The 27,957-nt window shown below is 39.7% G+C and overlaps 2 protein-coding genes across 5 annotated transcripts in view; one reads left to right on the top strand and one right to left on the bottom strand.

The window, feature by feature from the left end:
* Nucleotides 1-437: 437 nt before the first annotated feature.
* Nucleotides 438-9,007, bottom strand: LOC148778757 (uncharacterized). 2 transcript variants are annotated; one of them, XM_088837066.1, is made up of 4 exons: nucleotides 8,728-9,007; nucleotides 8,489-8,603; nucleotides 8,258-8,352; nucleotides 438-799 (listed from the first exon to the last, which is right to left on the bottom strand). In XM_088837066.1, the coding sequence occupies exons 2-4, from the start codon at nucleotides 8,580-8,582 to the stop codon at nucleotides 647-649; spliced, it is 342 nt and encodes a 113-aa protein (XP_088693192.1). In that variant the 5' UTR covers nucleotides 8,583-8,603; nucleotides 8,728-9,007; the 3' UTR covers nucleotides 438-646. The 2 variants fall into 2 exon arrangements, 1 of the variants encoding a protein (XP_088693192.1); XR_016037610.1 differs by lacking the exon at nucleotides 438-799 and adding an exon at nucleotides 4,354-6,225 and having other exon boundaries at nucleotides 8,489-8,999.
* A 300-nt stretch (nucleotides 9,008-9,307) lies between these two features.
* USF3 (upstream transcription factor family member 3) overlaps nucleotides 9,308-27,957 on the top strand; it is a 53,611-nt gene continuing 34,961 nt past the window's right edge. For all 3 annotated transcript variants that reach the window (XM_055425042.2, XM_055424954.2, XM_055425130.2), the window contains exon 1: nucleotides 9,308-9,571. The gene's annotated coding sequence lies outside the window, so the exon portion shown is untranslated. The remainder of the gene's footprint in view (nucleotides 9,572-27,957) is intronic.

Genomic DNA, 27,957 nt, shown 5'->3' with positions numbered 1-27,957 from the left:
TAACTTTTGGGAAACCGTGGAATGTGGGGTGGAAAAGAAAAGCTCCCTCAGTTTTTTGGAGGGAATAACTTTAAAAATACTTAAATAGATAAGTTTACTTGGTGCAGTTAAGATTTAAACTTGTTGATTTTAACATTGCTGTTACATCTGAAATAAACTTATGTGATGTTCTGGTAGAAATCTGTGATGTCTGGTAAATATCAAAGAAATGTAAATGCATTGTCTTGAATTCTGAGATCAGCAGCTATATGTGGTCATTTTTTACTGTTGCCCATACTGTTTTATGTACTTTCACATTTCTTTAAGATCTAACTAATTAAAACAGGCCAAATATAATCAAGGCCTCCTAATTCAGACCTTTTGGAACTTGATAGAAACACTGTTCAGTATCTGCAGTTCAGTCCCAATGAGAGAAAAAAGTAAGATCCAAAGGGCTGTCTTACTGCTGCTATATTTTTAATGTAATTGTTAAAAAACATTACATACTTTAGGCTGTGATTTAATTAGCAATGTTCATTGACTAAGGATAACTTATATTCAGATTTTTTTCTTTAAAAATCAATGAACATACATCATCACCCACAGTTTCTGAGTCAGGAATCCAGGGGCAGCTTAGTTGGACGATTCTGGCTTAAGGTCTCCTCGGTTACAGTACTGTCATCGAGGCCTGGAGAAGCTGCTTCAGAGATGGCGGACTCACGAGGCTGCTGGAGGGATTCAGTTCCTTACTATGTGGGTGTCTCCACAGCGCCTCCTGAAATGACAGCTGGCAGCTGACTTGGCCCCAGAGCGAGTGGTCCTGGAGAGTAAGCAGAAGCCACACTCTTACATGATTCTAACTTTTCTAGCTGTATAATTTGAACATTCCTGGGAAATTGAGTACTGTGATGATGAGTGGAAGTGGTGAGCCTTTAAAAACTTTTCAGATACAATAAGCCATATAGAAGAGAGTCCTGAATTGGACTTCTTTACAATGCCATGCTATAGGAATTTAGTCCTAGTTTGAGATAAAACCAAGTAACAGCCATATGGAGAAAGGAGTGAGTCAGATTCTTAAATGTAGATGTAGTTACCTTCATGGGACACTGAGAAACGTGAAGTCAGAGAATACATAATCTGTTAACTGGGGCAGAAGTGCTCAACCTTTTCAGTTCTCTAAAGCAGTTTGACAAAAATAAAAAATCAATCGTTGGGAGCATAAAGTTAATATGAATCAATCACTACCTAGAATTTAAATCTCAAAGACATACAGGCTGTTTTATATTAATTTGTGGTGAAGCTTAAACCCAACATTTGGGAAAATAGTCTATTGGGTGGGGGATATTTGGTGTTAGTGAACTTTGAATTAGATATTCCTGATAAGCTGAAAGGTTCAACATACCTGAACTTTATCAAAGTTTTTAATTTCTTATTACTGTCTTCAAAAACTCAAGACATCCTTTTTAAAGGAATCTAAGGATAAATTAATTCTCCCTTTTCCTGGTGGCTCAGACCTTAAAGCATCTGCCTGCAAAGCAGGACACCCAGGTTTGATCCCTGGGTTGGGGAGGTCTCCTGGAGAAGAAAGTGGCAACCCACTCCAGTGTTCTTGCCTGAAGAAATCCATGGACAGGATCCTGGTGGCTACAGCCTATGGGGTTGCAAAGAGTTATATACGACCGAGTGACTAACACTTCCAATTTCAATTATAATTTAAATCACGTCACATTAAATGGCTATAGCCTCAGGAAAATGACTAATGTTTTTGTTTCCTTGACCAAACTTCCAAGCCCATCTAGTTCATCTTTTAGAAACCATATTGGCAATATCAAAAATTCTCTGTAAAGATTTGAACGATCTTGAATCCTGTTTGTCACTAGTAATCCATATACTAAAATGAAATAAAACTCTATACTAAAAATAGGTACCACAAGTAAAGTTGCTTATGCAGGTAAAATTCGAATAAACAACTTGAAATAGTATACAGAAGAGTAAAATCTGGTAAGATGAGAACTTTATTATAGCAACCTAAAAGCTGCTATAATAAACTTTCATGACTTTCTCCTTAACCACCTTCCGTTGTGAGAAAGTTAGCTGCCTTTCACTGATGTCAGTTCAGTCGCTCAGTCATGTCTGACTTTGCAACACCATGGACTGCACACACCAGGCCTCCCTGTCCATCATCAAATCCTGGAGTTTACTCGGTGAAGCCATCCAACCATCTCATCCTCTGTCATCCCTTTCTCCTGTCCCTTTCTCAATCTTTCCCAGAATCAGGGTCTTTTCCAGTGAGTCAGTTCTTAGCATCAGGTGGCCAAAGTATTGGAGTTTCGGCTTCAACATCAGTCCTTCCAATGAATATTCAGGACTGATTACCTTTAGGATGGACTGATTGACTCTCCTTGCAGTCCAAGGGACTCAAGAGTCTTCTCCAACACCACAGTGCAGAAACATCAATTCTTTGGCACTCAGCTTTTTTTATAGTCCAACTCATCCCTTTCTGTGTTTTCTTCTATTTCTTTGCACCAAATCAGGCTTCAGCAATATGTGAATCATGAATTCCAAATGTTCAACCTGGTTTTAGAAAAGGCAGAGGAACCAGAGATCAAATTGCCAACATCCGCTGGATGTTTTCCCTGGTGATCTTAATAGCCCCCAAAAAAGAACCAACTAAGTTTAATAAAAGTGAGACACAAGTATTAGGAACATACTATCAGCACTTGTCAACTAGATAATGAAATATTATTAACCCATTCACAGTTATCATAAAGGAGGGAGATTAATTTAGTGAAAGTTATATAAAATATGAAGGTCCTACGAAGCTTACTGTATGGGGCCTTCCCTAGTGGTCCAGTGGTTAATGCAATGGGCATGGGTTCAGTAAACACAGGTGAACCGGAAGAGATGGAAAAGACAATGTAAACACTAATAAAAGGAACATTGGAGGGGATAATACCAAAGTAGATTTTGGAACAAAATATATTTCCAGGGGTAAAGAAGGAAATTTATGATCAAGAAGTCTACTAAGAGAATAGTCTTCAATGAATATGAATCTAATAACAGAACCTGAGAACACATGAAGAAAAAACTGACGCAAAACAGACAAGTTCACAACTAAAATTGGTGATTTGGGGGAATTTCCTGGTGGTTAAGTGGCTAAGACTCCAAGCTCCCAATGCAGAGGGCCTGGGTTTGATCCATGATCAGGGAGCTAGATTCCACATCCCACAACTAAGACCCAGTGCAGCCAAATATTAAAAAAAATTTTTTTGGTGATTTTGAACTATTGGTAAATGATATGTCAGAGTATATTATAAAGATCTATACTGTGCAAACTGTCCTTTAACCTACACCAGAACTAAAGAAATTAGTCTGGAAAACCTGCCCCGCCCCCCACCAATATTTGGAAATTAAACATTCTTCTGAATAACTTGTGTCTAAAAAAGGAATTGCAAGAAGTTAGAAAAGAAAATGAAAATAATATGTCAATGCTGTAGGATTAAAATGCTTAAAAGATAATTCACAGCATTAAATGTGTATATGAGTTCTTGTTTGCCATTGAAGTATAGTTGACTTATAATACTGTGTTAGTTTCAGGTGCATGACAAAGTGTGTGTATATAAGTATATATATTATTTTAGGTTGTTACAAGATACTGAATATCATTCCCTGTGCTATACGGTAAATCCTTGTTGTTTGTATATGAGATCTTGAATCAAAGATCTAAGCTTTTACCTTAAGAAACTAGAAAAAGAAAAGCCAATTAAACCTAAAGTAAGCTGAAGGAAGGAAAAAGAGCAGAAACCCATAAAATTGAAGAGTAGGAGAATTAAAACGAAAAGCTACTTCTTTGAAAAAATAAAATTGATAGACCTCACCAAACTGGGTGAAAAACTGGGTGCTTTATATTTAACCTTGTGAAGAAGACAAGGATGACTCCTCTCACCATTTCCGCACAGTACTGCTCTGAAAGCCCTTGCCAATCCAGTGATGGTCCATTGATTAAGACTTCTGTGCTGCCAGTGGAGGGAGTGTGGGTTTGATCCCTGGTTGGGAAGCTAAGATCCCACATGCCCTATGGGGCAGCCAAAATATAAAAACTGAATAAGCCTGAAGTTTGGATAGAAAGAAAATTGTCATTATTTGTAGTTAATATGAAGTAGAAAGTGCTAAGTATTAATAAAAATATTAGGACTAATAATGAGTGTAACAGGTCCACAGGATACAAGTATCCATTATATTTCCAGCTAATAAAATTAGAAATTTAAGTTCATAAATAACATTTACAATAGCATAAATTATGAGATATTTAGAGACAAATTTAGCAAAATATAAGCAAGACCTGTATACAGAAAACTATAAAATACCCTCAGAAAAATTTAAAAGACCCAAATAAATGGAGAGAATACATTCATCCAAATATTGTTATAATTTCTCTCCAGATTGAATTACAAATCCCACTCAAGATTTTACAGGCTTTTTCTACCCCTTAACTTGACAAGCTTAAGTCTATATGAAAATGCAAATGACCTAGAATAGTTACGAAAAATTTAAGAACAAGACAATCGGAGGACTTATACTACCTGACTTCAAGACTTATAAAGCTGCAGTGATTAAAACAGTCTGGTATTGGTGTCAAGATCAATAAATAGATGAATGGAACAGAATAGAGTTCAGAAATAACCACACATATGCTGATTTTGCCCAAGATTCAAAGACAACTAAGTGGAGGAAGGATGGTCTTTGCAATTGGTGCTTGAAAAATTATAGATTCCTTAATATAAAAATATAATCCATATTCTTCATACAAAAGGATTTTTGATCATACTTCTGAATATACAACAATTAAAGTGTGCTGTGGATCTAAATATAAAACATGAAACTGTAAAACTCCTAGAAGAAAAATAGAAAAATCTGTGTGAACTTATGTTAGTCAAAGATGTCTTAGATATGATCCCATAAGCATGACTCAGACATAATTGATAGACTGGACTTTAAGAACAACTATTTGAAAAACACAGTTAAAAGAATGAAAAGACAACCCAGAACTGGGAGAATATATTGCATATCATATATCTGATAAAAGATACATGTCCAGAATCAGAACTCTTAAAACTCAATAAATAATAACCAAATAAAAATGGGCAAAAGATTAAAACAGTTTCACAGAGGATATACAAATGGTTAATAAGTACATGAAAAATGTTCAATATCATTAGTTATTATGGAAAGGCAAATTAAGGTCACAATGAAATACCTATTTTAATAAACATTTTAAAAATTTATTAAGTGTTGAGAAGGTACATTTCAGATCCCCAAGTTGTACTAGTGAGAATATAAATTAATACAGCTTTGGGAAATTATTTGGCAAATTTTTTTTTAAGGTACATTTAACATCTAACTTGGCCATTCCACTGGCTATTTACCCAGTTATTACCCAAGGAAAATGAAAGCAAATGTCCATACAGAGATTTGTCCACAACTGTTCTAGCATCTTTATTTGTAATAATCAAAAACTGCAAACAATCCAACTGTCCACCAACATGAACATACATACATGGTATACCCATATAATGGAATACTACTTAGCAACAAAAGTTAATGGATTATTGATACACACAACAAAGTGGATTAATCTCCCCCTACCCACTCTGAGTGAAAGAAGACAGACAAACTGGAGTATAAATAGATTCCATTTATATAAAATTCTAGAAAATGAAAAGAATGTATAGTGACAGCAGACCAGTGGTTGCCTGGAGAACAGGATGAGGGCAAATGAATACAGGGAGATGAAGGAAACAGGGCAGGGTATATATGTTCAGTTTTGATTGTGGAGATGGTTTCACAGCTGCTTGCAAATGTCAAAATCTGTCACGTTGTACATTTTAAACGTTCAGTTTATTGAAGATCAATCATACCTCAAGAAAGCAATTTTGTTGCTTTCAAGGTACAGGCTAGGTGAAAATATCTGCACAACATTTATCTGAGAAAGAACGTTTATCCAGAACGTAAAAAACCTTTTACAACTCAATAATAAGACAGTGTTAGTGTTAGAGGCTCAGTCGTGTCCGATTCTTTGCGACCCAATGGATGGAATTCTTCAGGCAAGGATACTGGAGTCGGTTGTCATTCCCTTCTCCAGGAGATCTTCCCCACCCAGGAATCAAACCTGCGTCTCCGGTGTCTCCTGCATTGCTGGTGGATTCTTTACTGTCTGAGCCACCCGCATCCTGCTTTTAAAATGGGCTAAAGAATTAAACATTTTACCAAAGATGATGTGCATGTGTCCAATAAACATAGAACATATGCTCAACACCAGTAGTAAGAGAAGTGCAAATTAAAATCCTGAGAGACTACCTCACACTATGTGGGCTAGAGTGAAAAAGACTGACTGTATCAAGGGTTGGCGATGAGGAGGAGTATCTGGAATCCGCCTGTATTTCCGTTGACAATGAGAAATACTACGACCATTTTGGAAACAATGGACGATTCGCATGTACTGTTGCCATTCATTTCTGAAAGCTTCTTAAAAGAAAATGCCAGCTTGGAGCCTCTCCCGCCGCCCGCCGCGCATCTGGAGCGGGGGTGGGGGTGGGGCGCAGCGGGAGCTCCCCAAGGGTCGTCCTGGGATATAGGGCGCCCAGAGGTTGGAGAGAAGAGGGATGCGCGCAAGCCCTCCACACCCCCAACCCCGTTCTCGTGCCCCACCAGGATCTGCACTCAACGGTCCCCCATAAGTAGGCACAGTCTGCGGAGTCCCCTACTCGGGGAGCAGGGACGGGTTCAGTAAAGGAGAACCCAGAGTCGCCCCCCTCCCTGCGGATGTCGGCGCCCGTCTCTAGTCGTTCATCCCCAGGAACAGGAGAAAAAAGGGATGTCAGGAAATGAAACTGGGGGTGCAAGCAAGGGGCTTGTAAGAAGAGTTTTAGAGCTACTGAAGGATCTTAAGTATGTGGGTGAAAATCTGATTTACTTCAGTCCTGTAAAAAATGGACTTGGCCTGGAGGCAAAGGGATCAGTTTCACTTGACCACCATATTATATTATCAGTGTAGGGGGCTTCCCTTGTGGCTCAGCTAGTAAAGAATCCGCCTGAAATGCGGGAGACCTGGGATTGATCCCTGGGTTGGGAAGATCCCTTGGAGAAGGGAAGGGCTACCCACTCCAGTATTCTGGCCTAGAGAATTCCATGGACTGTATAGTCCATGGGGTCCCAAAGAGTGGGACACGACTGAGCAACTTAAAAAAAAAAACAAAAAACGGCACTATAAGCACATGGCAGCTAGCCTGAAACAGGACTGGTGCCATTATTTGATGTCATCCTGTCAAATGTAGAGCAATAAACCAATGTTGAATTGGCAAACTCAACGAAAAGATCTATGATTGGGATTTGGGCTTCAGGCAGGAATGAGGATTAAATTAAAAAGCAAACATTTAGAACTTTTTGTTGTTGTGTTACTTTCTTAATTTTAATTTTTTTAAAGCATAGCTAATTTACAGTGTTTCAGGTGTACAGCAAAGTGATTCGGGTTCTTTTCCACTATAGGTTATTACAAGATAATGAATATAGCTTTCTGTGGTATACAGTAGGTCCTTATTGTTTATTTTATATGTAGCAGTTTGTATCTGTTAATCTCAAATTCCCAATTTATCCCTCTCCCCACATTTTATCAAACAGAAATTTCTCTTATTTAACACTTCTACATTGTGCCAGGAAGGTATTCATGTGTATTCCAATGGTGATCCAAAGAAACTCTTAACATCTGTTTTCTGAACAATCAAAACTATTTGTTATTTTACTTTAGACTCGATGCATTGTACTTTCTTAGAAAATCATACATACCCTAGATATTATATTACCGGAATAATTTTTAAACAGAATACATTATATTCTGATCACAATGGAAATTATTTCCTATAGCTGGACATACTAACTAATGCTATACAATTTCATGGAAGTGCTCTACTAGCATTACTATTAGGCTCTGTATCCTAGGGTCGTTATCTGCAGCTTTGATTTGGGTGTGCTAAATGTATTCAGAGGCTAACTAGAAATTCATATGCTGAGATGCAAAAGTGAAAGAAAATTTCCAGACTGTTCACAGTGCCATAGTTTAGGAATAACACTAAAAGCCTTGTATTCGTTTCATCATAGCTTTTAAATTGCTGTAGAAACATAAGGTGCGGTTACTGTTTAATTTCACACCTTTTCCCAACACACGTCGTCTGTACACAGGCTCAAGTAATTCTCACCATGCCATGCACCTTCTGGAAGTTACCTGGTCTAGTCTCCGGACGTCTAAGATCTGGGACATATCCAAACCTGGCGGTGGAAGCGCTTGGAAATCTTTCACCACCACTAGGTGGAGGACACCTGTTTCAGAAGAGGAGGAGTTATGAAATAGGAAGTGAAACCAGGAAAAGGGAGTTGTGACCACGGTTCCAGGGCCCCAAACCCATCTTGGAATTGGCGGACCCTGGTCTCCATGCTATCACCCGCAGTTCTGTACCTGCCAGAGCCTGAAGTTCCAAATCCATTCGGAGTGCCACATACGCGCTTCCTCTAATTAGGAGCCCCCTCGGGACCTTTCTTAACAAGGTCATCTCCAGTTCGCAGGAATCCGCCTTTGGGGCAAATGAAAAATGATAGATGGTCGCAGCCAACAAATTCGAGCAGCGTCAGGTCGGCAATGGTCTTCCAGTGAAATGGCAGCCGGAGACGTCTGCATTGTTTTTTATTCTTCCTCACCTTCTATTACAGAGCTTCATCCCGCCTTCTTGCCCTCTAGGATAAGAGGATCTCTCTAATCGTACTTGAAAGCCTTCCGTGTCCTCTTCCTTTCTAGTTTTTCCACTTTCAAACTCCTCCAAATGACGTGTAAAGCAGAACAGAGAACAGGATACAAAGAAGTTTCTTCAAACACCTCTTTGGCTAGGTTCTCAAGGCGTCCCCTTTAAGGAACCAGGCCCACCTCTTTCCCATTCATCTACTGGCTTTCGGTCCTGCCCATCACTCTACCTTTAAGAATATTTCCTGTTCCTTCAACTCAACTTGCACACCTCCGCACCCACCCCCGGCCCTCCTCATTGGGCCGCCCGAGGCCCGTTCACTCTTTGGTTTTCCCTCCACCTTCTCCCGCCCCCTAGATAGCGCAACGGCGTCTCGGGCTCTGATTGGCTATCACTGCGCCTCTCCGGGTTAGAATTGGTGAGCTCAGTGGCAGGGGCGGGACCGCGGTGCACCCAGGGTAGGCTGTTCGCTAGCCGAGCGGCGGCCGCGGGAGGGGCGGGGAGGGCCGGGGAGGGGCGGGGGGAGGGGGGCTGGGAAAGTTGAGGCCGCGCTGCCGCCGGGTCTCCGGCCTTGAGGGCTCGGGCTCGCAGTGGCGGCGGTGGCCGCTAGAAGAGGCGGCGGGGGCGGGGGGAGAGGAGGGCCTGGGCCCGCGCTCCCCCAGCCCCGGAGCAGCAGGCGGCGGCAGCGGACGGAGAGGTTGGCCCGGGCGGTCGGACACCCCTGCGGAACCCGCTTGGGATCATGACCCAGGCTGGGGTCGCCGCCGCCGCCGCCGCCGCGGCCGAGACCACGCAGCCCGCGGGTGAGTGACTGAGGGAGGGGGCCGCTGACAGCCGGGGCGCGGGGCGGGGGCCGGGGCTGCGGGGGCGGCTCCGGGGGGCGGCTCCGGGCTCTGCTCCACCCACCCCTTCCCAGCTCCGGGAGGCTAGGGCTGCGCAGAGTGTGTCTCCTTCCTGGGGACCCCTGCTCGCGGAACCTGGGGGCCGCGAGCGCGGAAGGGGCGCGCACCCTTCTTCTGCCCGACCTCTCGGCGCCCCGCGCCCTCTGGTGCCAGGCCCGTGGGGGGCTCGCGCTGCGCCCCGGCCCCCAGATGCGCGCGGGGCCGGGAGGGCACCACGCTGCCCCGGGTGCATAAAGAACTGGGCATCCAGGTTCACACCGGATGGCCTTTGCCCGCCTCCTTCACCTTTTTCTGTCTCCTTCATTCCCTCTTCTTTCCTTGCCTTCCGAATTTCCTTCGGACCCAGTGGTCAGACTCATGTGACTTGCTTTTTAACTCTCACTTCTATGTAGTAGAGTTAGGCTTGCAGGTCTTTTTAGAAGCCTTTCTTTTCCGTTCTGGATTGGAGCGGTTCTCCCAAACTCACGGCCCCCTTCCCCCCACCCCCCGCCTCCCTGTTACACTGGAGTATGATCCTTCGGATTTATTAACTATAAACCTAAACATAAACCTATATGTGTGATCCCAGCTATAGACTTTAAACTTACGTTCGCGTGCAGTTTTTACTGCCAATAGTAGAGATATTGACCTAACACAATACTAGACAATTGTGGTTAACTAAAGTTTGCATAAAAAAAGGACAGTTGCTTACTTATTAACAAAGTACAGATTTCTTGAATAAACATTTCGGTGAGTAACATGGATTCTGAAGCATATTCCTTTACTTTTCTTAAAAAACAAAACAAGCAAGCAAAAACGCAAATCTGCTTTTTGATGGATCAACAGGCTGGCACACACTCTAATCACCTTGATGACTTTTTCCTCCTACACAGCACACATATTTAATATAGTACAGAGTACCTATATGGGATACATTTATTGTTTCTCCTTTTTTGTGAAGTACTTTAAAAGTATTTGTTACAAAATAAGCAAAATACCTTGTAATCATTGCACTTCTGAAATTAGGAAAAGTACCTGGTCTCAGGAACAGTGTAAAGAAGAACTTACTCTCATATTTTGCTCTAATCTAAGCAGTATGAGTTTTTTATACACAGGTATTACATTCTCTATATATTTACAAATTTTATAAAATCCAGACAAGCCTGCAGCCTAGAACATTCTTTAGTATAAAAACACCCCCATTGTAGCGATTTAAGGGCAGCATAGGATTGAAATAATTATTTAAAATTCTTTTTTTTTTTTTTAATGCTCCACGTAGTATGTGGGATCCTAGTTCCCCAACCCTAACCACGGGTCAGACCCCTGCCCCTTGCATTGGATGTGTGGAGTCAACCACTGGACCTCCAGGGAAGTCCCTGAAAAAATTACTTTCTAAGTTAGTTGTCTGTGGGACAACATAGAAATAAAATTCTAAAGTTGCAGATTGTGCAATTGAAATATTCAGGTAAGAGAAATTGATGGGCTCTTTTCCTATTTTCAGAGTTTAGCATTGTCAACAAGGGAAAAGAAGCTCTAAGAAAACAAAATGTTTAACTCAGGAGATAAGCTTCAACAGGCAGTCAGCTTTAAACTGTAGCTTATAAACAGGGACTGAATCAAACTTGGGTCTCTTTTTTTAAGACTTATTTATTTATTTTATTTTTTAGCTGTGGTGGGTCTTCATTGTGCACCGACTTACTCTAGTTGTGGCTAGTGGGGGGCTACTCTCTGCTGGGGTGCCTGGGCTTCTCATTGCGGTGGCTTCTCTTGTTGCAGAGCATGGGCTCTAGGGTGTGTGAACTTCCATAGCTGTGGTGCATTGGCTTAGTTCCTCCGAGGCATGTGGGGTCTTCCCAGACCAGAGATCAATCCTATGTTCCCTGCGTTAGCAGGTGGATTCTTAACCTGTGGACCACCGGGGAAGCTTCCAACTTGGGTCTTAACCATATCTGTCATGCCTTACTTTTCTACCCTCTGACCCAGTGGTTCTCAGTCTGGACTGCATAGTAGAATCATTTTATGTGCTTTTACATTTTAATACCCAGGCTGCTTGTGTCAGAGATTCTCTTACTTTTGATATGGGGTGAACCTCAGCCATAGGTGTAGTCTTTAAAGCTCCCCAGGTGTTTCCATTTAGTAATAAGGGTTGAGAACTGCTATGTGTCTAAAAAATGTCCGATCTAATAAACTTGTGTTCTAGGCTCTTCTAAATCAGGCCTGCGCTCGCGTGTCCAGCTTTCCCCTCACTGCTTCCCAACATGAGCCTCCTCGTGGTCCCACACATCAGCAGTTCAGATCCTGGTTTTTGTTAGTGATGTTGGTCTTTCTCAGCATATGGATGCCCCCCTGTGCTCCCTGTCCCAATGACCGTAGTTCTGACTCTACTTTAATGAAGGTTTTCCTGGACAGCTCTCTCTAATTCTTTAGTGATTGGCTCCCTTTGAACTTTTCATCCACATATTGTTTGAGACTCCCTTTATGCTTATATCATCTGGTAGTTTAACTTCTTTTGTGTTTGTGTTTCATTATTCTTAAACTTGATGGCAAGGAGTGTTTTATTGTTTGCTCTTCTGCACCAGTTTGCTTTGAGTCAGACTGATTTGCTTTGAAACCTCCCCAGCACTTCTTGCAGCCATAGTTTCAGGTTTGATTCCATTCTGGATGTTTCTGTGTTGGTACCTTCCTCACACCCTAACTCATATCAGAATTCATGTATGTCAGTTTCTTCTATGTCTTTTCCTGAATTCTTCAGTAAGTTGGTTGTTTTCTCTTCTGTGGTCCCAATAACAGCTTGTACTTATTTCTCTGTTAACACCAATCACATTGCCCCTGAGTATGTGTTTATCCACCTTCTCTATGAGCCTGCTACCCCTGGAGCATCCACATTGAGGGCTACAGGAGGTACAATTCACACTGTATTCTTGCATACCATTGCAACATGGTGGAGATAGAACCCCACCAACAGAGAACTGTGTTCTCTCATCTTTGTACTTTGGGCACCTAAAGTAGCACTAATTATTAGTAGGCATTCAAAAAATGTTTATTAAATGAGTAAATGACTATTGTGTTATATATTATGTGAAGATAGCCATATGCATCTTTAGCATAGGTTGATTTGGCATTAATTGATTTTACCATTAAATATTCTTTATGTCCTATGCTACTATTAGGGATTTGTTAAGGATTAGTGGAATTTAAGTAATTGTGGTTATGATGGATCCCTTATACATGTAATCTTCCTTCCAATATGCATGGAGATATATAACTTGAGTCTTTTACTCTGAACTCTGGAAGTTGACTCTTGTTATCCATAAAATATTTGTGTAACGCTAAAAGAAAAGCTGTTAACTGTCCAATTAGATAATTTTTCTTTTTCTCATTAAGTTTTCCATATGGGTACAATTGCACTACTTCAGAAGGCCAGATCTTTTAATTAGATCAGTAGGGGATGATAAGTTGTTCCTATTAATGTGCTAATACTGTGTTTTTAATTCAGTTCGTGAAGTATTTATTGAGTGTTTACCATGTGCCCAATACTCTTAGGTATTAAAGAGAATATAAAAGTAGTAAATGGTGTGAACTGATTGGGGAACATATCAAATAAGGGACTGAACACAATATTCATTAGCTAATTTAAAATAAGTACTCAAAATTGATGTTGCAGTGATGAATACCATGGACAATTAAGAGAAAGACCAGATATTCTTTCAATCGACATTTATCACCCCCATACTGAGTACTAATTGTTAAGGATACAAAAGTATCCTTTTGTGGAAACTTTGGTTTCTACCATTTAGAAGTTTATAAACTACTGGGAATACCCAATAAGAATATAGAGTATATTTACTCTTAAGACTTTGTGGAGTGACAGGAACGAAGGCATGGAAATGAAAGAGGGCGTTTCTTGATTAAGGAGCTGCAAGTAGATTGTTGTGGTGGAAAAGTGGTAGGTTAAAGGGCATGGACTTTGGGGTCAGACACGTGTGGTTTGCAGATTTTTATTCCTGAGAGATCTGAGCCCTCACAGACCTTGTCTGTGTAATGTGGCAGCAGTGTGGTAACTTCGCTGCTAGTGTTAGTAAAAAGAGGTGCTCCCAGGTTCACTCAATTCCCACCTATGCTCCTTGTGATTTCCTTTTTATCTATTGGCTGGCTGCATGAAGAGCCTCAGACAGTCTTCCCTTCAAATTAATGAAGCCATTATTGGGTCCCTTGGCAAAAACATTCTCCCCTTAGCTACTATAATTTCTTGAACAGCAGACATCCATAGTGAAGGGGACAGGGAGAAGAAATTTGTAGTGTAACCATGAGAGGTACCACTCTACTTCAGTTGCAGGATAAATTTCTGTTTGGTTGTGAGCAACAGAAATTGCCTTTGGCTAACTTAAGTGGAAAAGGGGGATTTATGGATAGATACTGGGTAAGCGCACAGAAGTGGAACGAAAGTCAAATAATGAAGCCTTGGGAAGACCGGAGAAAGCAGCTTCTGGGATCACATGGGGCTAACTCAACCTCAGCCAGTTTTCCTCCTTGTGCAGTCTTGTTGGTCAGCCCCATGCCCACCTCAGGGGTGAACTCACTTTGAATAGTCATATCAGATCTCAGGAGTGAGACAGAGAAGCTCTCCAAAGGACAAGTGAGGTGGTATTGCCAGAAGGCCCCACGCAAGACATTTCCTACAGAGTTCATAGGATTTGGCCATGTGGAGGTCTTGATGTGTGAGCTTGATGTAAACAGTTTTTGGAATAAAAGTCAGATAGCAGGGAGCTGAATAATGAATAGCAAGTGAGGAAGAAAGGACCCTGAGTATAAACTGCTTGTTCAAGGAGCCTGTTGGTGAGGAGGGAGAGAAGAATAGGAATAGCTAGACTTTGTGGCAAGGTTAGAAAGATAAAAAAGAATTTTAAAAACTTCTAAATGGGAAAGAATGAATGTATTTTAATGTTAAAGCACTAGTAAAGAAGGAGAGATTAATAATATATGAAAGATAACATATATTTTTGCAACAAGATTGCTAAGAAGTGGGAGTGATAGAGTCCAGGATAAAGGTAGAAGGTTAAGTGTTAGCTGGAAACATTAGGGAAGGTTTTATAGAAGAAGACAGATTTCACTGGGCTTTAAAGAGTTAATCGGATTTGGATAAGCAGAGTAAAATGGAGAGGTTATGCCAGTGGGAAAATAGTATAAACTTAGCAAAAAGTAGACTAACTGGTAAGGAGCACAGGGAAGAACCTATGTGAAGTGGGGAGGAGGGAAGAGTTGATGACACGATCAGCTGTATAAACTGCTCTTCTCTGTGTTGTACCAGGAGATGTGGATGAGCAAGCCTGGCCAGAAAATAATGGCATTGTGAAGTAGGGTCAGGAAAGGCAGGACCCAAGAGTCTGGATTTGATGCAGTAGTAGACTCTGGAGCAGGAGAGGCACATGATGGGTTACAGAGCAATGGAAAGATAACAGAGACACTGGAGTGTAAAGCCATTGAAGGAAAGGGAAAAGACTGAGAGCAAAAGGCTCTTAAGTCCCAGACCTGTGTAAAACGGAGACTACTCTAAGGTGGTAACAAACATTAGGAGACGAACACTGTGAAACAAATTGATAGGATTCAGGGAGAAGATCTGAAGGTCATTTTGGGGTTTAAAGCAGGTTAAAATTTTGGTGGTGTTGATAAAATGGAGACTGGAAGTAGTTCTCTTAAGAGGCAAGGCCATTTTGACATGTTGCAAACAGACTCTGGTTTATTACTTCGAAATAAATTGTTCTGAAGAGTGCTTTGCCTAACCAAAGATTTGGAATAAGTTCAGCATTGAAATGTTAGCTGTATTGTAAAAACATAGCAGCTTTTATACAGAAAGAAATTGAAACTTTGTAGGGAAAAAGCAAATAGGAAAAAAACATTCATGCTTGGAAGTCAAAATGAGAGAAAGACAGGATTCATGTTAGAGAAAGATGATGCATAACTGGAGAGAGGAAGATAGCGTGGGAGAGAGAATTTCAAGCAAAAGGAGAGCTCAGCAGCCTCATACCCTGCAGAGAGGAGAAGGCCTCTGCCTTGTTGAGAAATAGTCCCTGACCTCTAAGAAAGTAGTTTTGATTGGCAGGAGCAGCCAGAAGGCATACTACCATGGCGTTTAGAAGAGATTGGCCAGTGAAAGAAAGCTGAGTAGTTTCATAGAAATAGGAGGAGAGAAACAGAATGATAAATAGAAAAAGCTGTTTAATATGAAGAAGCAGAAGAGAAATGGTTAAGGAGGGAATATAGTACTAAAGAGGAAAGAAGTATAGAATCTCTCTCCACAGATGGTGGAGTTAGCTTTAGGATACTCTGGTAAGCCGAATAGACAGATGTATAGATTGAGGTCAGTTACAATAAATGTAGGATCTAGTTAAGGAACTTGAACCAGATGACCTTTATCTTCCCAGTGATTTAGGGGCAAAATAGAAGAAAGGCAATTAAGGTGTCTTGAGCTCTTGCTATGTACCAGATACTTTGCTTGATCCATTCCACCAATTATCATGTAAACTCTTTTAACAGTTCTTTGAGGGATTCGTGGTAATCTGCCAGTTTTAAATTTGAGGGTGCTAAGACTTCAATGAATACTAATTTTTACATATTTAAATATTTATTTATTTGGCTTCGCTGGATCATAGTTTGGCATGTAGTATCTTTAGTTGCGGCCTACAGACTCTTAGTTGTGGCTTGTAGGATCCAGTTCTTGGACCAGGGAGCGAACCCTGGCCCCCTGCATTGGGAGCATGGAGTCTTACCCACTGGGCCACCAGGGAAGTCTTAAATTTTTTTTTTTTTTTTTTTTGGGCTGCACAACAAGGCACGTGGGATCTTAGTTACCCGACCAAGGATCCAACCTGTGCCCCCTGCAGTGGAAGGACGAAGTCTTAACCACTGGACCAAGGAAGTCCCTTGAATACTTATTTTCAAAACCAAATATCTAGTGAATGTCAACTTTGAGACATGATCGTTGGTCTGATATCAAAGGGTAGTCTCATTACACTCTGCCATTCATTCATTAATGTTAGGTGAAGAGCATCGGGGCCTTGAGAGCATCTGCGTTCCTGACTACAGTGGCTGGGTCTCAGAAGCATTTGAGGGGCTTTAAAAAGTTCCTGTACTTTACCCCTGTCACTCATTCCTTTATCAGCTTACTTCTTGATTATCCACTGTATTAGTCAGGGTTCTCCAGAGAAACAATAGGTTGTATGTCACAAGATCAGTCTGGAGCATCTTGCAGTGCCAAAAGGTAGGGAAGTACTACAAAGCAGGAGAGGGGGAAGGGGAAGGGCATGTAAAAGGAACACTGGAGTGCCCAATGGTCAAAGCTTGAACAGTTTGACTAACAAAATAACTAAAGCATTAAATTTTGACCCAGAGAATAAAAGAAATAGCCTGAGTTCATAATGATACAAGTGAATGATTAGAAAAAATCATAAAGAGGAGATAAATCTCCTTCATAGAAGAATTCTGAAAAACGTGTATTTAGATACATCTTTTCCAGGAGATAGAGATTTATTCCCCTCTCTTTGAGTGTAGACTCGACTTAGTAGTATTCACTTTCAAATAGAGAATATAAAGGGAAATATAGTAGCATTACTGTAACTACTTGAATACTATTAACCAGAAATTTGAGGAGGACATTTGGTGGGGATGACTACTGCTTTTACAACTTAAATTCTTCAGAATGATTTGAGTAGTCTAATATAAGGATGTTTTATTTTATAATGAAAAAAACATCTAGTTAAGTAACCCCAAGAATAAGAAAATGGGAGAATAAGAACACATTCTTATTGGTGTTGAAAAGCTGGGAAAGGTGTCATCTAAGGATCAGAAACACTGAGGACTTTATGAAAAATGAAAAGCACGTAGGAGCAGTTTGATGATAAAAGCATACAGCATTGAGAGTCAGCAAGCCAGTATAGACTTGAAGGGGGTAAAGCTAGAAAAGTGAGTTTTCCAGTACAATTCTGGAAAACTCCGAAGCTCAGAGACTGAAAAGTTGAGGTTGGTTGTCTTAGCCCATGTTGGTTGCTTTAACAACATACCATAGACTGGATAACTTACACACAACGGAAACTTATTTCTCACAGTGCTGGAGGTTGGGAGTCCAGATCAGGGTGCCAACATGGTTGGATTCTGGTGAAGGCCCTTTTCCAGGTTGCAGACTGCCTTCTTGCTGCAGCCTCACAAGGTGGAAGGGGCAAGCGAGTTCTCTGGGCCTTCTTTCATAAGGGCACCAGTCTCATTCATGAGGGCTCTGCCCTCATGACTTAATCATCTTCTAAAGGTCACACCTCTTAATGACATCACCTTAGGGATCAGGAGGTCAACATATGAATTGGGGTGGGGGGATGCAAATATTCAGATGATAATAGTGGTCAAAAGGTAATCAATTACTAGATTTTGGAACTGTATTAGAACTAATTAGAATAGCTAATAACAATGTTTACTTCTGGGCTAACCTACTAGGACTTATTTATATAAATTCAGTGTATCTCCATTGGGCTTGAGGGCCAGAGAGAGAATTAGGGTTATAGCTCAGAGAACTAATTGCCACTGTGAATGTGGGGCTTCTCTCTTCACAAGTTACCCACCTAGCTGCTCCCCTCCGTCTCTGCAAGACACTCTTGTCAGGCAGAACTCTCATTATCAGCGTACGTGTTCATGATGCAGAGAAGAGTGGTATTTGCACATATTAAAGCCGTGGTTCTAAGAGGTGGATGACCATTAAAATCACCTAGGTCATGTCTTTAATTTAAAGGTGATTTCTACAGTGCATCCAGAACTGAGAATCACTTTGCTTGGGAAACCGACTTTAGCAATCAGTTCAGTTAACTGAGACTCACTAAATATTTAAGAAAAATCAAGAGGGTGAAAGAGGGACACCAAACTGAACAGAGGAATAGATTTGGGGGGAAACAAATTGAACATAATAGATATTTGTTATTTAAAAATGTCCTCAAAGATTTTAGGGAATACAGTTTCCATAGAATAGCAATCAGTTCAGTTCAGTCGCTCAGTCGTGTCCGACTCTCCGCGACCCCATGAATCACAGCACTCCAGGCCTCCCTGTCCATCACAACTCCTGGAGTTCACTCAAACTCATGTCCACAGAGTCGGTGATGCAGTTGGGCACTATAAAACAGAAATAATAAGAAGAAAGTTTTTGGAAGTTGAAAACGTATTTTCTGTGGTAAAAAATTTAATAGTATGTTGAATAGCAGCATGGTTGTAATAGATTGAATGAATTAATGAACTGGAAGATGAGACCCAAGAAGTTCTTCTGAAATATGGTACAGAAGAACAAAGAAGAAAATTTTAAGTTGTTAGACATGAAATACATATCTAGAAGCAGAACTAACACCTTATGCTAAAATTCTGAACACTTTCAGTTAAGTCTTTGTCAGAGGGGAGATGGTGGACATTTGGTGGGTAAAGTATGTTACAAGTTCTGTATTGACAGAAGAGACTATAGATACTGTTTTATAATATGAAGAAAATATATTTAAATTCAGTACTAGTATATCTTGAATTATCGATATGTGATTCCTCTGCTGTTAGCTTTATTCTCTCAGCTTTGCTTTTCTTTGTGTGTTAATTTCATCCTCAGACTGGCTTCCCTCTTTTGGAAGATGTCTGCAAGTGCAGTATTTGGAATCACATCCTTTTTCTTTATAGTGGAAGGAGTGAGAGTGTAACTACCTGCTTCATCAAAGAAAAGTCCTGAGCTTTGCTTTGATTGGATCAGTTGGAGACCAATAGAGTCAGGAAAAAAATATTTGCCAAGACCTGCCAAGGCCTACTACTAAAGTGCAATGACTGGGTTGGGGAGGGGTACATACTTAAGTGAAAATCGAGAAAGTTCATGAAATGAATGGGAGAAAATGTATAACAAGTGTCCATACAGCATGTTTCTTAAAATTGTTAATGGTATTTATAAATAGAATAGATATAAAAGGAAAGACGATATTGAGGAAAATAAAGAAAAACAAAAAATCAGCCAAGGAAAAGTAAAAAGATAGTGGAGGAGGGAAGAGAAAAAAAGCAAAATATTGTAGCAATGCAATACATTCTCTCTTTTTTTTTAAAGGCTCTTGAATTATATAGAAACGAATCTTCAGATTTGTGTTATTTCAGACAAATAGGAACAAAATAATGCAGAAAAGTTAAAATAAACACACACTCCAGGCAAATGTTGAATGGAAGAAAATATGTAATAGTTTGTTATCAGGCAAACTTTAATTCAACACAACAAACATTTAATTGAAAAATAATTGATAAAACTTTTAGCATTCAGAAAACAAAGATCATGGCATCTGGTCCCATCACTTCATGGGAAATAGATGGGGAAACAGTGGAAACAGTGTCAGACTTTATTTTTGGGGGCTCCAAAATCACTGCGGATGCTGATTGCAGCCATGAAATTAAAAGACGCTTACTCTTTGGAAGGAAAGTTATGACCAACCTTGATAATATATTAAAAAGCAGAGACATTACTTTGCCAACCAAGGTCCGTCTAGTCAAGGCTATGGTTTTTCCCTTGGTCATGTTTGGATGTGAGAGTTGAACTGTAAAGAAAGCTAATCACCGAAGAATTGATGCTTTTGAAGTGTGGTGCTGGAGAACACTCTTGAGAGTCCCTTGGACTGCAAGGAGATCCAACCAGTCCATTCTAAAGGAGATCAATCCTGGGTGTTCATTGGAAGGACTGATGCTAAAGCTGAAACTGCAATACTTTGGCCACCTCATGCGATGAGTTGACTCACTGGAAAAGAGTCTGATGCTGGGAGGGATTGGGGGCGGGAGGAGAAGGGGACAACAGAGAATGAGATGATTGGATGGCATCACCAACTCGATGGACATGAGTTTGAGTGAACTCGAGGAGTTGGTGATGGGCAGGGAGGCCTGGTGTGCTGTGATTCATGGGGTCGCAGAGAGTCGGACACGACTAAGCGACTGAACTGAACTATATACCTAAGGAGCTAAAAATACATACTTTTCTCAAATACTCATCTAACACATAACAAAAATATGTCATGTAACAGGGCTACACAGGAAATCTCAAATTCTGAAAATTAAAAATTAGTTATTGCCAGTTGTAATGCAAGGAAACAGACAGACATACAGTCACACACACACACTCTTAACAAAAGGGGAACCAAAAAAGAAGAAATATAACTACTTGGAAAGCTTTTTACTTTAACTCAGTTTGAAGAGGGTATAAAAGTTGAAATTATAAGGAAGGAAAATTCCAGATAATAAAAACAAGCAAATTCTGGAAAAATAAATATAAATGGTTCATAACATGTGAAATGATACTCAGCCTCACTAGTCCTCAAGGAGATGCAGGTTAAGCAATAATGATATTGTTGCTTTGATCTTAAAAACTTAAGAGATGTTGATTGTAACCTTTTTTTGGTTAGCATTGTTTTTAATAGCAAACCAGTGAAACAAAATCCAGAAATAAAATAGGAAGAGGGATAAAGAGTATTAATCAATGGGTAACAGCTAAATAAATGATGGCTTATCCATGCTACACAATGCTATGCAGGTATTAAAAAGAGTAAGTTAAATTAAAAAGATGTCCATAGTATATTTTTAAATTAAAATAAAGCATATTTCAGAGTGAGATAGAACATGATTACATTTTTATGAAAAATTTTTGTGCATGTGATAAGATATATATGTAAATGTACACCTATAGAAAGATCAAGAAAATTGATGTCAAATTGATTACTGGTTGGGAGAGGGTAGAATAAATAGGTTGTACTTTCGGGACTTTAATTTTCTTCCTTGGAAAAAGGGATGTGGTTAGAGGTAATTTTTTTGTCTTTTTGTTTTTCAGTGTAGCAAAGAGTCAGACCTGACTGAGCAACTAACACCTGACTTGAATAGCATTTTTAAAAATTATTTAAAATTTAACTGAAACTATATAAACTATTTAGGAATTAGTAACTTGAAAATACTACATATCAAAATTTACAAGCTATGGACAAAGTTGTACCTTGAGGAGATATTATAGTCTTAAATGCATTTATTAGAAAGATAAAAATTAATTCATAATGCATACATGTGGCGAAAATTAAAATTGCATATGAAGATATCCCATGTATCCTGTTTCCCATTTCCCCTGTGCAGTCCTTCCAGAGAAATTCTGTGCATCATTGAGTAGCTGTGCATCGTTTACATGTTCTTCTCTCCATCCCAAAGGATACATATATACAAGTTTATTTGTAAAATACATACATACATTAATTAATTAATATTTTAGGACTGCCATAACAAAATACATAGGCTGAAGGGCTTAAATAAGAAAAATTAATTTTCTTAAAGTTCCTGAGGCTCAAAGTCCAGAATCAAGGTATCAGTAGGTTTACCTTTTTCTGAAGCCTCTTCTTGGCTTGGAGATGGTTGCTTTCCCGCTGTGTCCTCATGTGGTCAACTCTATGTCTGTGTGGTCTGTGTTCTAATTTCCTTGTCTTGTGAGGACACCAGTCATCTTGGAGGAGGGTCTACCCTAGCGACCCCATTTTAACTTAAGTACCTCTTTCAAGGTCCTGTTTTCAAATGCAGTCACATTCTGAAGTATTGGCCATTAGGACTTCAACATGTGAATCTGGGGGAGATACGATACAGCACATACAAATACGTAAATTCATATATTTGACTATCAGTACATATAACTGCATTGTACAGGTGGAGCTATTAGGTTGAACCACCTGAAATTGCAGTTTCTAGAGGCAGAAAGTATGAAATATGGGCAATTTCAGGTGGTTCTACATGATCCTGTGACATATTTAATCAGTCCCCTTTTGATGAGCCTTTCCTTGTCTTTTGCTACTTGAATATACTTGAATAAATATCTACTGGCACATACATGAATATACTTGTAGGTAAATTTCTAGGAGTTGTTGCATTAAAGAGTTATGTGTTTTTGTGAACCAGATGTGGGTCCATATTATATCAGGAGGGAGTTGGTCTGGGCACTGAGCCACAGGCCTTCCTGAAGGACAAGGGCACCTCAGCGAAAGAGATGGGAGCTGTAAGGACAGAAACAGAAGTTGGGGGGTGAGCAGAGTGCAAGAGATTGTGTGGTTGGAGGCATTACTCACAATAAAGGAACTGTACTGATGTATTCCCAGTGGATTGTTTTGTAACTGGAAATGACTAGACGATTTTTATTCTCTAGTTGTGACCAGTAAAGTCATGGCATCTGCTCTAATTTTTATCCAAGGAGTAGGATCAGCCACCAGAGGAGATTTGAACTGGGACTGGAAGGTATTTTATACTGCTTGCATTTTATGTGTCCTTCTCATTTAGTTTAATAGTTACTAATTTGGGAGGGCTTCCCTGGTGGCTCAGAGGTTAAAGCGTCTGCCTCCAATGCGGGAGACCTGGGTTCGATCCCTGGGTCGGGAAGATCCCCTGGAGAAGGAAACGGTAACCCACTCCAGTATTCTTACCTGGAGAATCCCATGGACGGAGAAGCCTGGTAGGCTACAGTCCATGGGGTCGCATAGAGTCGGACACGACTGAGCGACGGAACGGAACAGAATTTGTGCATAAGTATTTGCTTGGAGATGGGTCACAAAGAGTCAGACATGACTGAGCGACTTTCACTCACTCACATAGGAAAAATATTTGGAATTGATATTACCAGATTGTTAAAAGTATGAGGGCATTGGTACTTTATATACATACATCTGTGCTGTTTAAAATTTTACAAAGGGCAATAATTATTTTTTGCAACTGAATTAAAAAAAAATCCTGAAAGTATGAAGTTCTCTGAACTTAATTATGATACAGTTTCTGAGCCAGAAGTTTTTGTAGTTTGTACAGGCAAGAGCAAGGAAACGGTCTAAAAAATGCCAAACTGTTTACAGTGAGGATTCCTGAAGAGTGCAGTTGTAGAGCTAAGTAACTTTTTCACTTAACTTTATATATTTCTAGACTCTTCAAAAATTATTTTTAAAATAATACTGTATTGAATATTTGGAAACTGCTAAGAGAGTAGATGTTAAAGTTCTCATCACAGGAAAAACATTTTGTGATTGTGTGTGGTGATTAATGTTAATTAGACTTGTAGTGAGCACCTTGTAATACAGACAAATATCAAATCATTATGTTGTATACCTGAAATTAAAGTACTGTTATATGTCAATTATATCTCAATAAAAACTTATTTTTTTATACAAACAGGTTACAAGTGTAGCTTAAAAATAAAAAAATAAAAACTATGCTGAGCAAATTACTATACCCTTGGCTTATTTCTTTTTCTTGAAGTATTGTTTCACGCAACTGCACAGTGAAAGCAGGACTTCATTATTTCATATTCTTATATATGTCATAGCATCTCAAGGTTGGCATTTATGAAACCTCCATGACTGATGGCACAACATGATGCTGAGGAGGAAGGAGCCAACAAACATTGTTAAAGGATGTAATATTTCTTTAATGGCAAAGGAAATTAGAATTTCTGATAACAGTCACACAAAGCAGAAGACAACACAGCACATTCATAAACAGCTCCTCAAGTTCCCACCAAGGTGGAAAGCAGCTGCTGCAACCACATGCAAGGATTCTTTTGCGCATGAAAAGCACCTCTGTGCTATTTTTGTACTATTAATACAGATTTAAAGACTTAATGAGTTGAATCAGGTAGACCATGTAGGCATTTCTTAACCTAAAATGCTGGACATAATAAATACAAATAATAGTTCATCTAGCAAAATACAGAGGGCAAAATACGAAGATTCAAAGCATGAATAAGATGATAGAGTACGTATATCCAAGATATTAAACATAAATGCTGTAACCATAGTTTTGAACAACATGGAAAAATGCCCACCTTAAGTGAAAAACAGAACAGAACATTGCCCCTGGCCTAACAGTTTAATGGCCATGACCCAAACCAGTTTTTATGCTTAATTGTGTTGTGATTCCATGGATCATATTCAGTAGTGTGAGTCATATTGATTGGAGAGGACTATAGATTTATTATAGATCTCATGTAAAGAAATGGAACATATTTTAAAACTGCACCCACTCATCAAAACATTTTAAGTAATTATAAAATGTTTAGGAATGCATTCCATGGTAGCAGAACAGAAGTAAACAGAGACTGAAAAGACTTTTCTCAACTCATGGACAAATAATGTTCATGCAGTGTGCCATAAAATATTCTCAATTAAGACACTTTAATTCCAGTTTGAAATTTTTGTGGTTAGAATTAGGTTTTTCTCTTCATCGTATCTAAAGACACAATTTAAATTAACTTTTACCACTAATTTGCTTCTCGGTGGGAAGAAAACACAACTTGCCACTGAACAGTTAAACTGAGTTTTCTCTTAAATGCTGGTACTTGTTTTTGGTGGTTTCACGTTTTTCCCATATTAGGGAAATTGGGGATGACTGGTAGGTAACTAAGTAGAATTTGAAGTTACGCACTGAAAGAAAGCAGATTCACAAACTGATGAAAAGGATGAATGGTAGAGAATTTCAGATTACCCAAAGAGACTTGTATTAACAGTTTCTTTTTTTTTTTAATTTTAAGATCTTGATTGAGATATAACTGACATACCATGAAGTTTACCATTTAAAATGTAATTTAGTGGTTTTTAATATATTTATGGAGTTGTGCAGCCATCACCACAGTCTAATTTTAGAACATTTTATCACGCCCCAAAGTCCAACCCCTTCTCTCCCTCCCACTCCACCATTAGCACTCATTCCCCATACTCTTTAGCCCCTGGCAACCACAAATATGCTTTCTTTCTCTGTGGATTTGCCTGTTATGGACATTTCCTATAAATGGAACATATGAAGGTCACAATATGGGACCTTTTGTGTCAGAGTTTTTTCACTTAATATAATGTTTATAATATAAAGGATCACCCATGTTGTAGCATGTATCAGTACTTCATGCCCTTTATTGTCAAATAATATTCCACTGTGTGGATAGATCACGTTTTATTTATTTGTCATTTGGACATTTCTCTTGTTCCAACACTTTAGTTATTAAGGACATCGCTGCTACAAACATGTACATGTTTTTGTGTGAACATGTGTTTTCAGTTCTCTTTGATATATATCTGGGTGGAATCACTGGGTTGTAGGCAACTCTGTGTTAACTGTTTGAGGAACTGCCGTACTGTTTTCCAAAGTGACTACACCATTTTACATTCATACCAGCAAAATATGAGATAACTGCACACTTCTGAATGTATGCATTTTTCCAGCTTTATTGAAGTATGATTGACAAATAAAAGTTATATGTATTTAAGGTGTACACCAAACACCAGTCAAATAAACTCCAACCACCAGCCAAATTAAATAAGTAAATTAAGTAAATGGGCTTCCCTCATAGCTCAGTTGGTAAAGAATCTGCCTGCAATGCAGGAGACACGGGTTCGATTCCTGGGTCTGAAAGATCCCCTGGAGAAGGAAATGGCAATCTACTTCAGTATTCTTGCTTGGTAAATCCCATGGACAGAGGAGCCTGGCGGGCTACAGTCCATGGGGTTGCAAGAGTCAGACACGACTTAGCGACTAAACCACCACCACCAAGGTGTGCAACATAATGCTTTGATATTTGTATACATTGTGAAACAACTATCACAATCAAGCTAATTAACACATCTATCACCTCACATACCACTTCTTATGGTAAGAACAATTAAGATTTTCTCTATTAGCAAATTTCAAATATACAGCACTTTATGTTAACTACAGCCACTGTGCTGTACATTAGATCTTCAGAACTTTTCATCTTATAACTGAATGTTTGTACCTTTTCACCATTTCCCCCTACCCTCTAGCCCCTGGTAACAAGAGTTTTACCCTCTCTTATTATGAGTTTGACTTTTTTAGTTTCCACTTAAAAGTGAGATCAGTATCAGTAATCTCAGAAATATCAATAATCTCACATATGCAGATGACACCACCTTTATGGCAGAAAGCAAAGAAAAACTAAAGAGCCTCTTGATGAAAGTGAAAGAGGAGAGGGAAAATGTTAGCTTAAAGCTCAGCATTCAGAAAACAAAAATCATGGCATCCGGTCCCATCACTTCATGGCAAATAGATGGAGAAACAGAGGAAACAGTGGCAGATTTTATTTCTTTGGGCTCCAAAATTACTGCAGATGGTGTTTGCAGCCATGAAATTAAAAGACACTTACTCCTTGGAAGAAAAGTTATGACCAACATAGACAGCGTATTGAAAAGCAGAGAGTTTACTTTGCCAACAAAGGTCTGTCTAGTCAAGGCTATTGTTTTTCCAGTAGTCATCTATGGATGTGAGAGTTGGACTATAAAGAAAGCTGAGTGCTGAAGAATTGATGCTTTTGAACTGTGGTGTTGGAGAAGACTCTTGAGAGTCCCTTGGACTGCAAGGAGATCCAACCAGTCCATCCTAAAGGAAATCAGTCCTGAATATTCATTGGAAGGACTGATGCTGAAGCTGAAACTCCAGTACTTTGGCCACCTGATACTAAGTACTGACTCATCGGAAAAGACCCTGATGCTGAGAAAGATTGAAGGCAGGAGGAGAAGGGGACGACAGAGGATGAGATGGTTGGATGGCATCACTGACATGGGTTTGAGTGGACTCTGGGAGTTGGTGATGGACAGGGAGGCGTGGCGTGCTGCAGTCCATGGGGTCGCAAAGAGTCGGACATGACTGAGCGACTGAACTGAGATCACACTGTGTTTGCCTGTGTCTGGCTTATTTCATTTAGCATGTTGACCTTCAGACTGATCCATGTTGTTACAAGTATCAGGATTTCCTTTTTTTTTTAAGGCTGAATAACATGTGTGTGTGTTGGGGGGTGCTTTCCACATAGGTGTGTGTGTGTGTTGGGCTTTCCAGGTGGTGTAGTGGTAAAGAACCTACCTGCCAATGCAGGAGATGCAAATGATGAGATTAAGATCCCTGTGTTGGGAAGATGACAAGATTTAGAACCCTGGGTTGGGAAGATTCCCTGGAATAGTAATAGCAACCAACCCACTCCAATATTCTTGCCTGGAAAATTCCATGGACAGAGGAGCTTGGTGGGCAATAGTCTGTGGTGTCGCAGAGAGTCAGACACGACCGAGCATGAGCATATGTATATCACATATAATATATGAAATAATACATTCATATAGTACAGTATTTTCTTTACCCATTCACCTATCAGTGGGCACGTAGGTTGTTTTCATATCTTTGCTACTGTGAATGATGTTGCAGTAAATTATAGATATTTGTTTGAGATAGTGACTTATTTCCTTTGGATATACATTGAGAAATGTGATTGCTGG

This window comes from Moschus berezovskii, chromosome 1, assembly GCF_049115385.1.
Source record: "Moschus berezovskii isolate FMDL1 chromosome 1, NW_MosBer_1.0, whole genome shotgun sequence".
NCBI lineage: Eukaryota > Metazoa > Chordata > Mammalia > Artiodactyla > Moschidae > Moschus > Moschus berezovskii.
The sequence above is the reverse complement of the archived record's forward strand: the minus strand, read 5'-3'. Positions and strand labels throughout refer to the sequence as shown.

What these genes read in the sequence shown, in the direction of transcription:
- LOC148778757 (XM_088837066.1), bottom strand. Translation starts at nt 8,582, where the DNA reads ATGACCTTGTTAAGAAAGGTCCCGAGGGGGCTCCTAATTAGAGGAAGC. An exon ending in GGAACTTCAGGCTCTGGCAG is followed by an intron (nt 8,353 to 8,488) that starts GTACAGAACTGC and finishes CTTCTGAAACAG; the next exon opens with GTGTCCTCCACCTAGTGGTG. An exon ending in ACGTCCGGAGACTAGACCAG is followed by an intron (nt 800 to 8,257) that starts GTAACTTCCAGA and finishes CTTACTCTCCAG; the next exon opens with GACCACTCGCTCTGGGGCCA.